General features: G+C 37.8%; 1 protein-coding gene across 1 annotated transcript; it reads right to left on the minus strand.

Moving 5' to 3' along the window:
- Positions 1 to 7,793: 7,793 nt before the first annotated feature.
- Positions 7,794 to 8,720, minus strand: LOC122105340 (olfactory receptor 4C45-like). Its single transcript, XM_042676556.1, has one exon. It carries the CDS (start codon positions 8,712 to 8,714, stop codon positions 7,794 to 7,796), a length of 921 nt encoding a protein of 306 aa, XP_042532490.1. The 5' UTR covers positions 8,715 to 8,720.
- Between the last annotated feature and the right edge of the window lie 4,126 nt (positions 8,721 to 12,846).

The following is a 12,846-nucleotide window of genomic DNA, read 5'->3' on the forward strand; positions in this document are numbered from 1 at the left end:
GTCAAGTTCTCAAACTTATTAGCATAAAGTTTTGAGAAGTATTCCCTTATAATGTTCTGAATCTTGGTTGTTTCCGTGGTGATGTTTCCATTCTCATCTCTGAGTTTATTAATTTGGATGTGTTCTCTTCTTTTTTTTGATAAGATTTGCTAAGGGTCTGTCAATTTTGTTAATTTTTTTGAAGAACCAACTCTTTGTTTTGTTGATTCTTTCTATAGTTTTTTTGGATTCTAATTCATCTAATTCTGATTTAATTTTAATTATTTCTTTCCATCTACTGGATTGGGGTTTATCTTGCTGCTCTTTTTCAAGGAGGTTTAGATGTGTCATTAACTTGATGGTTTCAGATCTCTCCAATTTGTTGATGTAGGAGCTCAGAGCTATAAACTTGCCTCTGAGTACTGCCTTTGCTGTGTTCCAGAGGAGCTGGTAGTTTGTGTGTTCATTTTTGTTGAATAGCATGAACATTTGAATTGCCTTTCTATTCTCTTCCATGACCCACTCGTGGTTCAGCAGTGTGTTGTTCAGCCTCCATGTGATACCGGGCTTTTTTTGGTGGCTTTTGGTGTTGAGTTCTAATTTTATTCCCTTGTGGTCAGAGAGAATGCAAGGTATAACTTCAATGTTTCTGAATTTAGACAGGTTTGCTTTGTGGCCTAAAATGTGGTCTATTTTAGAAAACGTTCCATGTGCTGCTGAGAAAAACGTGTATTCTGATGCTGCTGGGTGAAATGTTCGGTAGATATCTGTTAAATCTAGTTGATCTATGCAGCTGTTTAGATCTGCGGTTTCTCTGTTGAGTTTTTGCCGAGTTGATCTATCTAGTGGGGAGAGTGGTGTGTAAAAATCCCCAAAAATAAATGTCTTTGGATCTATATGTGATTTGAGGGAAAGTGGTCTTTCTTGGATAAATTTGGGTGTTCCATTGTTTGACGAGTAGATATTTAGAATTGTAATATCCTCCTGAAGGAGAGATCCCTTAATTAGTATGTAGCGACTTTCTTTATCTCTTCTCACGAATTTTAATTTGAAGTCTATTTTATCTGATATTAGGATTGCAACTCTCGCCTGTTTATGGGGGCCGTTTGCTTGGTTGATTTTGTTCCAGCCTTTAACATTGAAAATGTGTTAGTTTTTACGGGCAAGATGTGACTCCTGCAGGCAGCAGATAGAAGGGTCTTGTTTTTTAATCCAACTAGACAGTCTACGTCGCTTAATTGGAGAGTTCAGTCTGTTAACGTTAAGAGATAGGACTGAGAGGTATTTGGGAGTTCCTGCCATGTTATTCACCTTCTTGGGGGCTGCGAAAACTGGGTTCTTCCTATGGTTCCTGGATTCTCAGTTTGGATGCAGTTTCTTGGCCTTTATTGTGGTCTTGTTGGTTTTCTATGTGTAGGACATCTTTAAGAATCTTTTGTAGGGCTGGTTTGGTGGAGATGTATTGTTTCAATTTTTCTTTGCTATGGAAGGTTTTTATTTGGCCTTCAGTTATGAAGGAGAGTTTAGCTGAGTAAAGTATTCTTGGTTGATAGTTGTTTGTTTTTAGGGCATGGCATACATCATTCCAGGCTCTTCTTGCTTTGATTGTCTCTGCTGAGAAATCTGAGGTGATTCTACTTGGTTTCCCTTTATAGGTGATTAATCTTTTCTCCTTGACAGTTTTAAGGATCTTTTCCTTGTTCTGAGTTGATCCTGTGTGGATTATAATGTGACAGTGGGATGTCCTATTCTGGTCTTGTCTATTTGGAGTTCTAAAAGCTTCTTGTATCTGAATAGGCCTATCTTTTTGCATGTTTGGGAAGTTCTCTGCTAGGATCCTGTTAAACAAATTTCCTAGGGCATTAACTTCTGTTTCTAGGTGCTCCTCTACACCCATTATCCTTAGATTAGGCCTTCTAATGGTGTCTTCCAAGTGTTGGATAGATCTATCATATTTCTTGGACTTGTCTTGGATGGTTGTATGTTCTTTCTCTATAATATCTAGGCTGTCTTCAATCCCTGAGATTCGATCTTCTGCATGGTCTAACCTGCTGTCAAGACTTTCTACTTTGTTTTTTTTTTTTTCCTTCTAATTGGTCAGCTTTGATGGCTTCAAGTTCTTTGTTGAAGCTTTGTTTTAGATCTTGTATGAACTTCTTTACATCCTTAATTTGGTTTTTAGTGTTTATTCTCAAATCACTTGTTGATTGGTTATGGTTTCCTTGAACTGCCATTCCTTCTGTTGGGTTCCATTCAGCATTCCCTTTGTGGTCTCCCTGACTTCCTTCTGCTCTTTGTTAATGGATTCCATGAATGCCTTTAGTGATCTTTGTGTATTCTCTTCCTGCTCTCTCAATTCCTGTATTACTCTTTGATTAGCTTCCTCCTGTTTGTGGGATTCCTGTAGTTCTCTTTGACTGTTCTCAGCCTGTTCATGCCATTCCTGCCTTTCTCTTTGAGTATTCTCAAGCTGCTCACGCAAATCCTGTATCAGTTTTTGAGTAGCTTCCTCACACTTATGATATTCCTGTATAAACTTTTGGATTGCCTCCTCTCTCTCCCTATCATGCTCATACAGAGTCCTTTGTATGCTTTCAATCTTTTGATTTATCATGCTTGCGGGCAGAGTTTGTAGAGCTACTTGGGAATTCTCCTCTGGATTATTCATTATCTGTTCTGTCCCCTGATTATCCAGATTGGGAATTGAGATACCCAGATTTGCCATTTTTCTTGTGTTTTTCCGGCTTACTCTGCCCATTTGAGATGAAAATAGCACCAGTTTTGTGCTAGAACACTATCTTAAGGCAAGCATCAACCCAAGTCTGAATTTGCACAGTCAATAGTCTACAGATACAATCTAGTTCAACAGATACATCAACATCAAACAACTATATGTTAATGGGCAAAGAAGAATTTGGAAGACCAGAAATTATTAGGGTTAGGGAGAGATGTGGGTAAAAAATAGGAATAGATTGATGTGGGGAGGCTCAGGGAGAGTTAACTAAGTCCTAATCTCAAAGCAGGAAATAGGTTGGGTAGGATGAAAATAGAGAGGGAGGAAAAAAAGAAGAAAGGGAAAGGGAAAAGAAAAGAGACCAGAAAAAATAGAAAAGTAAAAATTAATAAAATTATGTAGAATCGATAACAATCTATTTAGAGAAGAACATGAATATATTGAGAGAAGGGGAAGGATATAAAGGAGGTGTGAAAAACTTAAAAATAAAAATGCTTAAAATATTATATAGGTATAAAGAGGTAGTACTGCTATTAAGGAATTTCAGTCTTAGAGGTTTTGAATTGAGTGATAAATTTGTGGATTAAGTGTGTATACAATGGTGGATAGGGTCTAATAGTCAACTAAGGGTTTGTCTGAGGATGTGCAGGACAAGAATTAAGTCACATAAAGAAGAATGAAAGAGAGGAGAAGGTGAAAAGGATAAGAAAGGAAGAAAAAAAAGATGAGAAGTTCAGTAGAGCTAAACAAAAAACAAAAAGATAATTAAAAAAGAAAAAACAAGAGAAAGAAAACCAAAAAACAAAGAAAAACGCACACTCACGTATCCCTAAAATAAAAATTATAAGAGGAAAAAAAAGTTTCTGGAAAACAATTTTTTTTTCAAAAAAGGCAAAAATTAAAGATTAAAAAAGTTTTAGAAAAGAAAAAAAATTTTTTTATATAAGGTACCAAAAAATAAAAAATAAAAAAAAAGAAGAAGAAGAAGAAGAAAAAAAAAAGTTCTTTGATTTTTTTTGGGAGGGGTGCGAAAAATCCTGTATCTCCCTTGTGTCAGTAACCAGCCTCTTGTTGGAGTCTCTGGTCTGCTTGTGGTCCTGTGGCTTGGTTGGTTTCTTAAGTCAGTTTGTTCGAACAGGCCGAAAAATGCTCTGCTTTACCCAGAATTTGGCGATCCTCCTCCCAGGCTAGTTCATTGGGAGGCAGATCTGCTTTGAGTATCACAAAAGAGGGGGATGCAGTGATGTGGCTAGGTTCTGGGTAGAGTTGAGGCCTTTCAACAGACAGTAGCTTTTCCCGGGGGCTAGTTTGTGAAAAACTCACAGAGCCTAGCCTTGAGCCATTCTCAAGGTTTCTGTTTACTGATTTTCAATTGCTTGTCGAGGCTGTTAGAGGGAGGGGCAGCCTCTGGCTCTGATTACCCAGTGAAGAAAGCCACTCCTAGGGCTGGCGCCCTAGCTGGTGACTTTTCCCTGGGTGTAGCTGAGTCTGGCAGGTCACGCTGTAGTTAAGTTCTTGTGATCCGCCAAATGACTAGTTTTATTCCAAGGCCTGAGTTGGAGCTAGCAGCTCCGCAGAGCTGTGTCGGTATCTAAGATGGAGATCACCGGTGCTGGGGAGGGGAGGGGTGGCCTTCCCTCCTCTGCTCCCTGAGAAGGAGTGAGGACTTCAGGCTTCTACTTACGCCGAGTCTTGGTTCCTGGGTCGTCTCTGGTCTGCGAACTGCAGGATGAAAATGTCCGCTCCTTGTCGGTTCTTGCTGGTGTTGAGTAGAATCCGCTCGCCCGCTGCGTCTGGCTCCTTCGTCCCGGACTCTCTGTGGCTCAGATATGGCTCCTGTGCTTGCCCGCCACCGCTACAGCTGCTGCCGCCGCTGAGGCGGCGACTGCTGGCAAGAGCTCAGAAGTGTCTCCTTGCCTGGGTTTCCCCTCTCTGGCCTAACTCTCTGTCCTGCGATGGCACATTTGGTGTAATTCTCTGGCTTAGGATTGTTCACTGGAACTCTAAAATTGCTTTCTATGCGAGAGCTTGCTTAGATTCCAGCTTCTCCTTCGCCATCTTCCAGGAACCCTCCTTATCTTGCTTTCTTAAGGTCTGGCTGTGAATGCCAGTGATTTATTGAATAAAAGTGGAGAACATGGTTCATGTGTTCATTCTTGGTTTTAGAGTGTATGGTTTCATTTTTCCCTGCTTAGTACAATGTTGGCTACTCTCTTGTCATGAATAGCCATTATTTTATAGAGATATATCCCTGCACTCCTAGTTTCTTCTTTTGTAACTACAGTTAAACTTATTGACATTTTTTTTCCTATTGTTGCCAGCTCTCGGGTTGAACTCAAGGCCCGAGCACTGTCCCTGAACATTATTGCTCAAGACTGGTGCTGTCCATATTGAGCCATAGCTCTACTTCTGGCTTTCTGAGTCATTTATTGGAAATAAGAATCTTATGGACATTCCTGCCATGTTGGCTTTGAACCTCAATCATCAGATATCAGCTTCCTGAGTAGCTAGGATTATAGGTGTGAGCCACTGGCTCACCTGGCCTTATTGATATTTGAAGCCCAGAAAAGCCTTGGTGATAAACTCATCCTTTGTTTCCATGGTCAGGACATAGTTCCTCAAGGCATCCTTGCTGGGATAACAACCCATCATTTGGCTACTCTTAGTCATAAAAAGATTTGAATTATTCTATATGTTTAAGAGGTCCAGTCCTTCTGTGATCATGGTCCATCCCCAGCATCCCAGATCCATTGAAGAGAACACTGATGCTTACTTGGTGTTCACTTAATTTTTATTGATTTTTTTGCACGAGCACATCATTTCAATTTCAATAGTGTCATTATTTCATTTAGTGCATCTTCCTTTCCATGGATAGTGTCAGGACTGATCAATCAGTTAGAAAACAGCTAGCTCAGGACCATATTGTAGTTTTTACTAGAGACAAGGCCCATTGGGTTTCTCTTTGACCTACACCCTTCTATTTCTTTGTTTTCCCATTCCTTTGTAGATAATGATATATTGCAAGGATCCGTCGATATGAAAGTTTGTGAAAATGCTGTGGCAATGCTCTCTTTCTCTGTCTGGTTCATCCAAATCTGTCAGAGGGTACAAGAGGAAGACATTTGCAAACCTTTCAAACATGAGAACATGGAAAGTACATCAGTGTCCTTCTTGAAGGCATTGCCTACGGGTTGATAGTCCCTTCTCATATAGTTGCTTGTCCTCTTTTGAATGAAACACCATTCTGGCTATAGTGGTGATTATGAAAGCTATCATGGATCTTGATGGTCAGTTTCCATTTGTACTGGAAGAACTATTGAACTTTTTTTGTTGGTACCAGTCCTTGGGGTCTACTCTTTGAGCCATAGCTCCACTTCTGGCTTTATATTTTGGTAGTTAGCTGGAGATAAGAGTCTCATGGTCTTTCTTGCTTGGCTGTATTTGAACTCCAACCCTCAGATTTCATTCTTCTGCATAGCTAGGTGGATAGGTGTGAGCCACTGGCTCCTGGCAACTGTTAAAACTTTGTACTTTATCTTCATTGTGCTTTTCTCACAAAAATATTAAAACTTACATTTTGTGACTGCTCTGGTAAGAATATAGATACAGGTTAGATTTATCTTACATCATTTTCTTTTTGTTAAGCAAAGAAATTGAACATGAGATGGTGACTAAAAATATTCAGGGTCTGTGAAAGTATTCTGGCTGTGTCATGAAGAGTTGGAGGTGCTGTTATTTTAACTAAAAATTAATGTGTCTATCAATAGAAGAATAGATTAAAAAAGTGTTGTACATTACCCTTATGCCATATTTAGCTACTAAAAGATGGACTCCAGTCCTCTGCAGTAACATAGCTAGAAGTTGGGTGAGGTCCTGTAAGGTTAAGAAGTCTTGCATATCAGATCTTCATCGTTTCTGTAGTCTGTCTACTAGTATTACAAGTCTGTCTTAGCAACAGTGCTTTCAGGAGCATGATTAAATTACTGTATATTTCATATTTCTGAGAGATACCACTTCAGCAAAGATTCAGAATAACATGTTTTGATTTCAATCTTAAATTTTTCTTGGAATGTGAAGTGTTGATTGAAAGTGAAATCACACTACCAGCAATAGACAGTTTTGTTGAATTAGAAGGAACAATACCCAGTTCCATAAACAACATTGAAATTATAAAGGCACTGGTACGTTAATAATCACAAATTGTTTTCTTAATACTTTTTTAATCTTGTAAAGAAAGTTTTTATAAGCATCCTTTTTATTGACCAATCATAACATGGCAAGATGTATAATTGCTGTTTCTGAAAAATCCAAATGCTACATGCAGAGATGAGGAGAAATTCTTAGAAAATTTTGTAATAGCATACATATTGGGTTAAAGAAGTCTCATAGTTATTGGAGTGCCATGAAATTAATACTTGCAATCCAGATTGCTAGTTTACACTTTTTCCTGTGTGTTTCAAATCAGGTGTGTACCATTTGTACTGAAAACACCACAGAATGAGCTATCCAAAGTCCATTGATTTTAATATGTGTTTTGGTTTGTAAAAGAATTATAGTAATTTTTTGCACATTTTTGGAAATTGTATAAGATTTTATGTATCTATTTCTAGATACAGTGTGTAAATAAAAATTCGTTCACAAGAAAAAAAAAGAAGTCTTGCATAGAGAGACACACACCGCATGTTCTCACTCACATATGAAAATCAAAAATGGATTCCACACAATTGGATATACAAAGTGCTCACTAAAGTCTGGAAAGGGATAGAAAAAAGAAGATAATTGAACACTTAGTGCTAAAGTATAATATCATAGTAAGAAAAGTTCTAGTGCTCTATAGGCCTAAAAATATTGATCATGACAATTACTATACATTTTAAAAAGAAGTAGAGTGACACAAAAATATGGTAAATATTGAAGTAGAAGGATATGTTTACAACTTTAATGTTTTCAAATACATGAACAATATGTTATTAATTTGTATTCCAGAAATGTATTATTCTAATTAAAAATTTGTTGCAGACAGGATAATTCAGTTTCCTAATTGTAAACAGTTTTGATAAAATAAGTTTCGATGAAAAGCTTACTTATCATCAATTTTTATTATTGGACCCCAGAGCTTCTTCATAGTCCTTTTAATTTTCTCATTCCTGAGGGTATAGATTAAAGGGTTCAACATAGGTGTGACTAGGGTGCAAAACAAAGTCACAGCTTTGTCAGTGGGAAAGGAGACCATGGGCCTGAGGTACAGGTAGGAACAAGGTACAAAGAATAAGATGACCACAGTGATGTGAGAGGCACAGGTGGACAGGGCTTTGCGACGTCCCTCAGAACTGTGATTCCTCAGGGAGTACAGGATGGTCACATAGATAGCAAGTAGCATCAAAAATGTGATTGAACACTGTGTGCCACTGTTGGCAGAGGTCAGAGGTCCCAAAGTGTGAGTGTCAGTGCAGGCCAGCTTCAGCAGTGGTATTACATCACACAATAAGTGGTCAATGATATTGGGGCCACAGAAGGGCAACTGAGCAATAAACATAACTTGGATCAATCCATGAATAAACCCCAATACTCCAGCTGCCCCCACTAGGAAAGAGCACACAGGGCGGCTCATGATGGTGGTGTAGTGCAAGGGCTTGCAGATGGCCACATAGCGGTCAAAGGCCATGGCAATGAGCAAGATGATCTCTGTTGCAGCAAACAGATGTTCAGCAAAGAGCTGTGTCATGCAGCCATTGTAGGATATGGTGCTCTTCTCAGATGCCAAGTTCACGATCATTTGGGGAGCAATGGAAGTGGAGTAGAGAGCATCCATAAGGGACAAGTATGACAGGAAAAAGTACATGGGACACCCCAGGGCTGGGCTGACGAAGATGGTGACTGAGATGAATGTGTTGCCTGCCAGTGTGACCAAATAGATGATTAAACACACAGCAAACAAGAGCTTCTGGAGTTCTGGATCTTGGGTGAGGCCCAGCAGGATGAATTCTGTCACATTGTTCATTGTTTGTATTAATATTTCTTGGTTTGTGTGAGTATGGTCCACCTAAAAATATGTTGTCCTTCTCAGTGATGTGAAGTCGAAGTCAGTGCAAAAATACATTGTCACCTGTTTTGTTTTATCTGTAAAATCGGTGGAGCTACAGTTCCTCATATGTGTTATTTTAGATATCACATAAAAGAAGAACACTTAACAGAATCAGGAAACCTACTTTCTATTCATTTCAATCAATACCGTATTTATCTTACAATTAAAACAGTGAATCAATGTGTCATTAGGCTTATGGCCTAAAGGCACATTCCAAACATTCTGTCTTCTAAGAATTTAGATTTGGCTTAATTCCATTTTGTGTAGCAGTAGCAAACATCATAAATATAATTTACTGTTAAGTTATAATAATATCTGTGGCCAATTATAGGTATATAAACAATATTCTTTATTGTACCTAATTATGTATCTAAAATCAAGGGTTCAAGTTTTGCAGCTTTAATGTGGCTTTGTGATGTGATTTATACTTTATCTCTCATGAAAACACAAGTTTGTAGAAATAGAGCTTCAGTTGGAGTTCCTTCCCTTTTGAAGCCCAGAAACTCTTGTTATTAAAAGTTACTGGTTGGGCTGGGAAGATGGCTCAGTTGTAGAGTGCTTGCCTTGCATTCATGAAGCCCTGGGTTTGCTTCCTCAGCACCACATAAGCAGACAGAGTGTGGCTCAAGTGGTAGAGTGCTAGCATTGAGCTGAGTTGCTGAGGGACAGTGCCCAGGCCCAGAATTCAGCCCCCACCATGGACAAAAAAAAAAAAAATGTTACTTGTTACAACCTTTTAAGCTGCCATCCATGTTGTGTCTGGCTCAACATGGGCCTGTATTTCATGCTGCTTCCTTTCATACTTTTGGAGGTTGGTATTAAATGATATGAAGTTCCTGTATATGGTCACAGTATTTCATAAATAAATTATCCTTGCAGTTGAACTTCAATCAGCTATAGGGTTCTACCCAGGATTATTTAAGTAACTGTAGTCTTATTTACCATAGTTAAGATATGGAACCAACTCAAATGCTCCTCAGTAGATGAATGGATCAAGAAACATGATATATATATATGTATATATGTATGTATCTATCTCTCTATATATATGTATCTATATGTATACCTATATTGGAATTCTATGCTTCCATCAGAAAGAATGACACTGCCCCATTTGTAAGGAAATGGAAAGAGTTGAAAAATGCCATATTAAGTGATGTAAGCCAGACCCAAAGGAGCATAGGACCCACGGTTTCCCTTATTTGTAATAATTAGTGTATGTCTAGGATAAGCCTAGCAGGTGGGTAGAATAGCTCAATAGCTATGTACATATGACCATATAAATAATGCTAAGTGAAATGAACTTCAAGACAAGAGGTTTTTTTCTTTGTTGTTGTTGTTTTTAATGTACTATGTGAGTTCTTTTTTCTTTTGTGTTTTTGTTCCTGTGGCTTATCCCTTGTTGTCACTGTATTCGATTTTGGTAAGGTGAACCAACAGAGATACTCACAAGACATGTTGGAAATGAACTGTAAAACTTGGGTGGGGGGACTGTGGGGGGAGAGAAACTGGGAGCAAAATTAGGGAGGGCGTAACAAGTTCGACAAGAAATATACTCACTACCTTATGTATGTAACTATAACCCCCTCTATCCATCACTTTGATGATAGTATTTTAAAAAAGCAAAGAAAGTGATACATATCTGCAGTCACAGTTTACACATTTTATGTGAGGTACTCTGACATTCCTGTTGACAAGATATATCTATGTTGAGGAAAGCTAGGATAATACAACTTTCCCCTGTGGAATTAGTTCATTTGAGTAAGATGAGTTTTTAGATTTTACTTATACAGGTTTATCTATTGAATAAAGTAAGACATGTACTTTTTGACTCATCTAAATGCGGATTTTCAGTAGTGAGGCATATTTGTAATAGCCAACAGCATGAGCTACATTATTTGTTCTCTGCCCTTCTCCCTTTTGCAAGATCTGCTATAAAAAAGTTCATAATTTGCCGAAGACAATTTCTGGGCACAGAAGTCAGTATTATGAACTCACAACATTATTAAAAGGAAAAATATGTTGACATTTTGGGAAATCATTGTCTGAGTTGTTTGTTTTCTGTTTTTGACTTCAGTGAATGATCTTTGTCTAGTCATTCTTAGTGAATTGAATTCACAAAAGGTAAGTTCAGAGTGGTAGCCTGGAAATCATAGAAAGGCAACAACAATGACAACTCACCACCATCAATAAAATAATCCAAACTCCAAACTTCATGGCATTACCAACAAAAATGTGTAGAATCAGTGTGCTTAGTGAATATAAATAGTAACCACAATGTGTAAAAATTATCAGATCTTTCTAAGAGCATGTGACTTGAATTAGATGGTGTATTTTCTATGGATATTTTCATGTTATCATACTCAAATTCATTTCCTTAGCAGTACAGTCAAATTTTTAAGTCACACTACAAATGTTGCTTTAGACAAAAAGTTGCCTAAAATAATCATAACATTTTGGTAAAAGATGTAGTTTTTACTGACCTGGGTGCAGATGATGATGATGGAATTCTCTGTTTTCAGCAAGAGAGCTTTCATTTATATCTTGCCCTCTGAACAATCTGTACTAGATGAACTCTAGGAGTTGAAAGGTGAGCATACTGGAATTATTTTCTCTCTAGGCAATTTTACAACTTTGGGGGATGGTGAGGGATAGAGGGGAAGGGATGGGAAAGGGAAACAAAGGAGGAGGCAACAATCCTTGATAAGAAATGTAGTCATTATCTTGCCCATGTAATTGTAACCCCTCTGTACGATATTATCACAATAAAAAAATAAAATAAAATTGTGGGGAAAATGATTGACAGTGATGGAAGGGGTGACACTGATCACTAGGAATTATTCTTCTCACCTGAATTATAGAATTAAAACCTGTTTGAATAAGTACTTAATAATAAAAAATGATTGGAAAAGTAAAAAGAAAATCAAAACTACTGGGACTAGTGCCCTGTTATCCAAATGAGAACCTTTCAAATATGGAAATCAAATAAATCAATATGATCAGGCTTGGTATTATAGGCACTTTGGTTATTTTTTTGTCTTGTAAATAATGAACTATGGAGACATAATATCTTTCACTCATCACCCGAGATCTTGTGTCTACCCTATTTTCTTAGAGACAGACCAACCTCAAAAGTAGTCTCTCACACAAATCTTCCTCTTGTTGGTCTCTGGCTCTACTCTGTAATTTACTCACAGATCATCCTTTTTTGTGATTCTTTCTTTACTGACTCTAGAGCAGTAGTTAAATACACGCACCGAATATAGATTTGTTCATGGTTTGTCCTTTAAATCACCTAGAGCATTAGTAATTGGCTGTTGCTAAAGTCTTTGTGTAGACAACACTCAATGTGTTTAATCTTTTCCCCAGGTGGCTCTAACAAACATGATTAATGTTCCATTTTAGAAATGTTGTTAGAATCAAGTTAAAGTTTGCTTTAGCTGTAGTTTAGGATAAGATTTGAGTAATATAATTTTTTCTTTTTTCTTTTTTTGGTACTGGGGATTGAACCCAGGACGTTGCACTTGCTAGGCAAGCTCTTTGCCGATGAGCTACATTTCAGCCCTTGAGTAATATAATTTTGAAAACTTCTTGAGAAAGTTTTTCTCTTCTATTTGGACATTGTTGAGCCTGGTGTAAGATATGGTATGGTTTTAAGCTAAGGTCAAAGTTAGAGAATGTATTTCTCTCTGAAAACTTGGCTTATTTAAACAGCTGTTGCTTTGAGTACTGGAAATGCCAGTATTCTGATTATGCTTTGAGTTTGGAGAATGTTTGATTATTGATAACTAAAGAGATTTAGGTGGGAGGATTCCAGCTCCCAAGATTGGATGGTATCAAATTCAAGTCAACTTCTTTCCAATATAGAGTATCTACCCTATAGTGGTCTTGAATCCTTTGTTTGTTCTCCACCAAATAAAGAATTTTGAGGCAGGAAGGGTGGGAACAGAGGCAAAGTTAACTGAATGCAAGAGTAAGGTGCTAGGGAAAGTGAAAAAATGAAAAGCCTCCTAGTAGGGTTGCTATAGGCCTCCAGCTAGGAGTGCAA

The sequence above is a fragment of the Dipodomys spectabilis genome, unplaced genomic scaffold (genome assembly GCF_019054845.1).
Source record: "Dipodomys spectabilis isolate Male_0828 unplaced genomic scaffold, ASM1905484v1 ptg000030l, whole genome shotgun sequence".
Lineage (NCBI taxonomy): Eukaryota > Metazoa > Chordata > Mammalia > Rodentia > Heteromyidae > Dipodomys > Dipodomys spectabilis.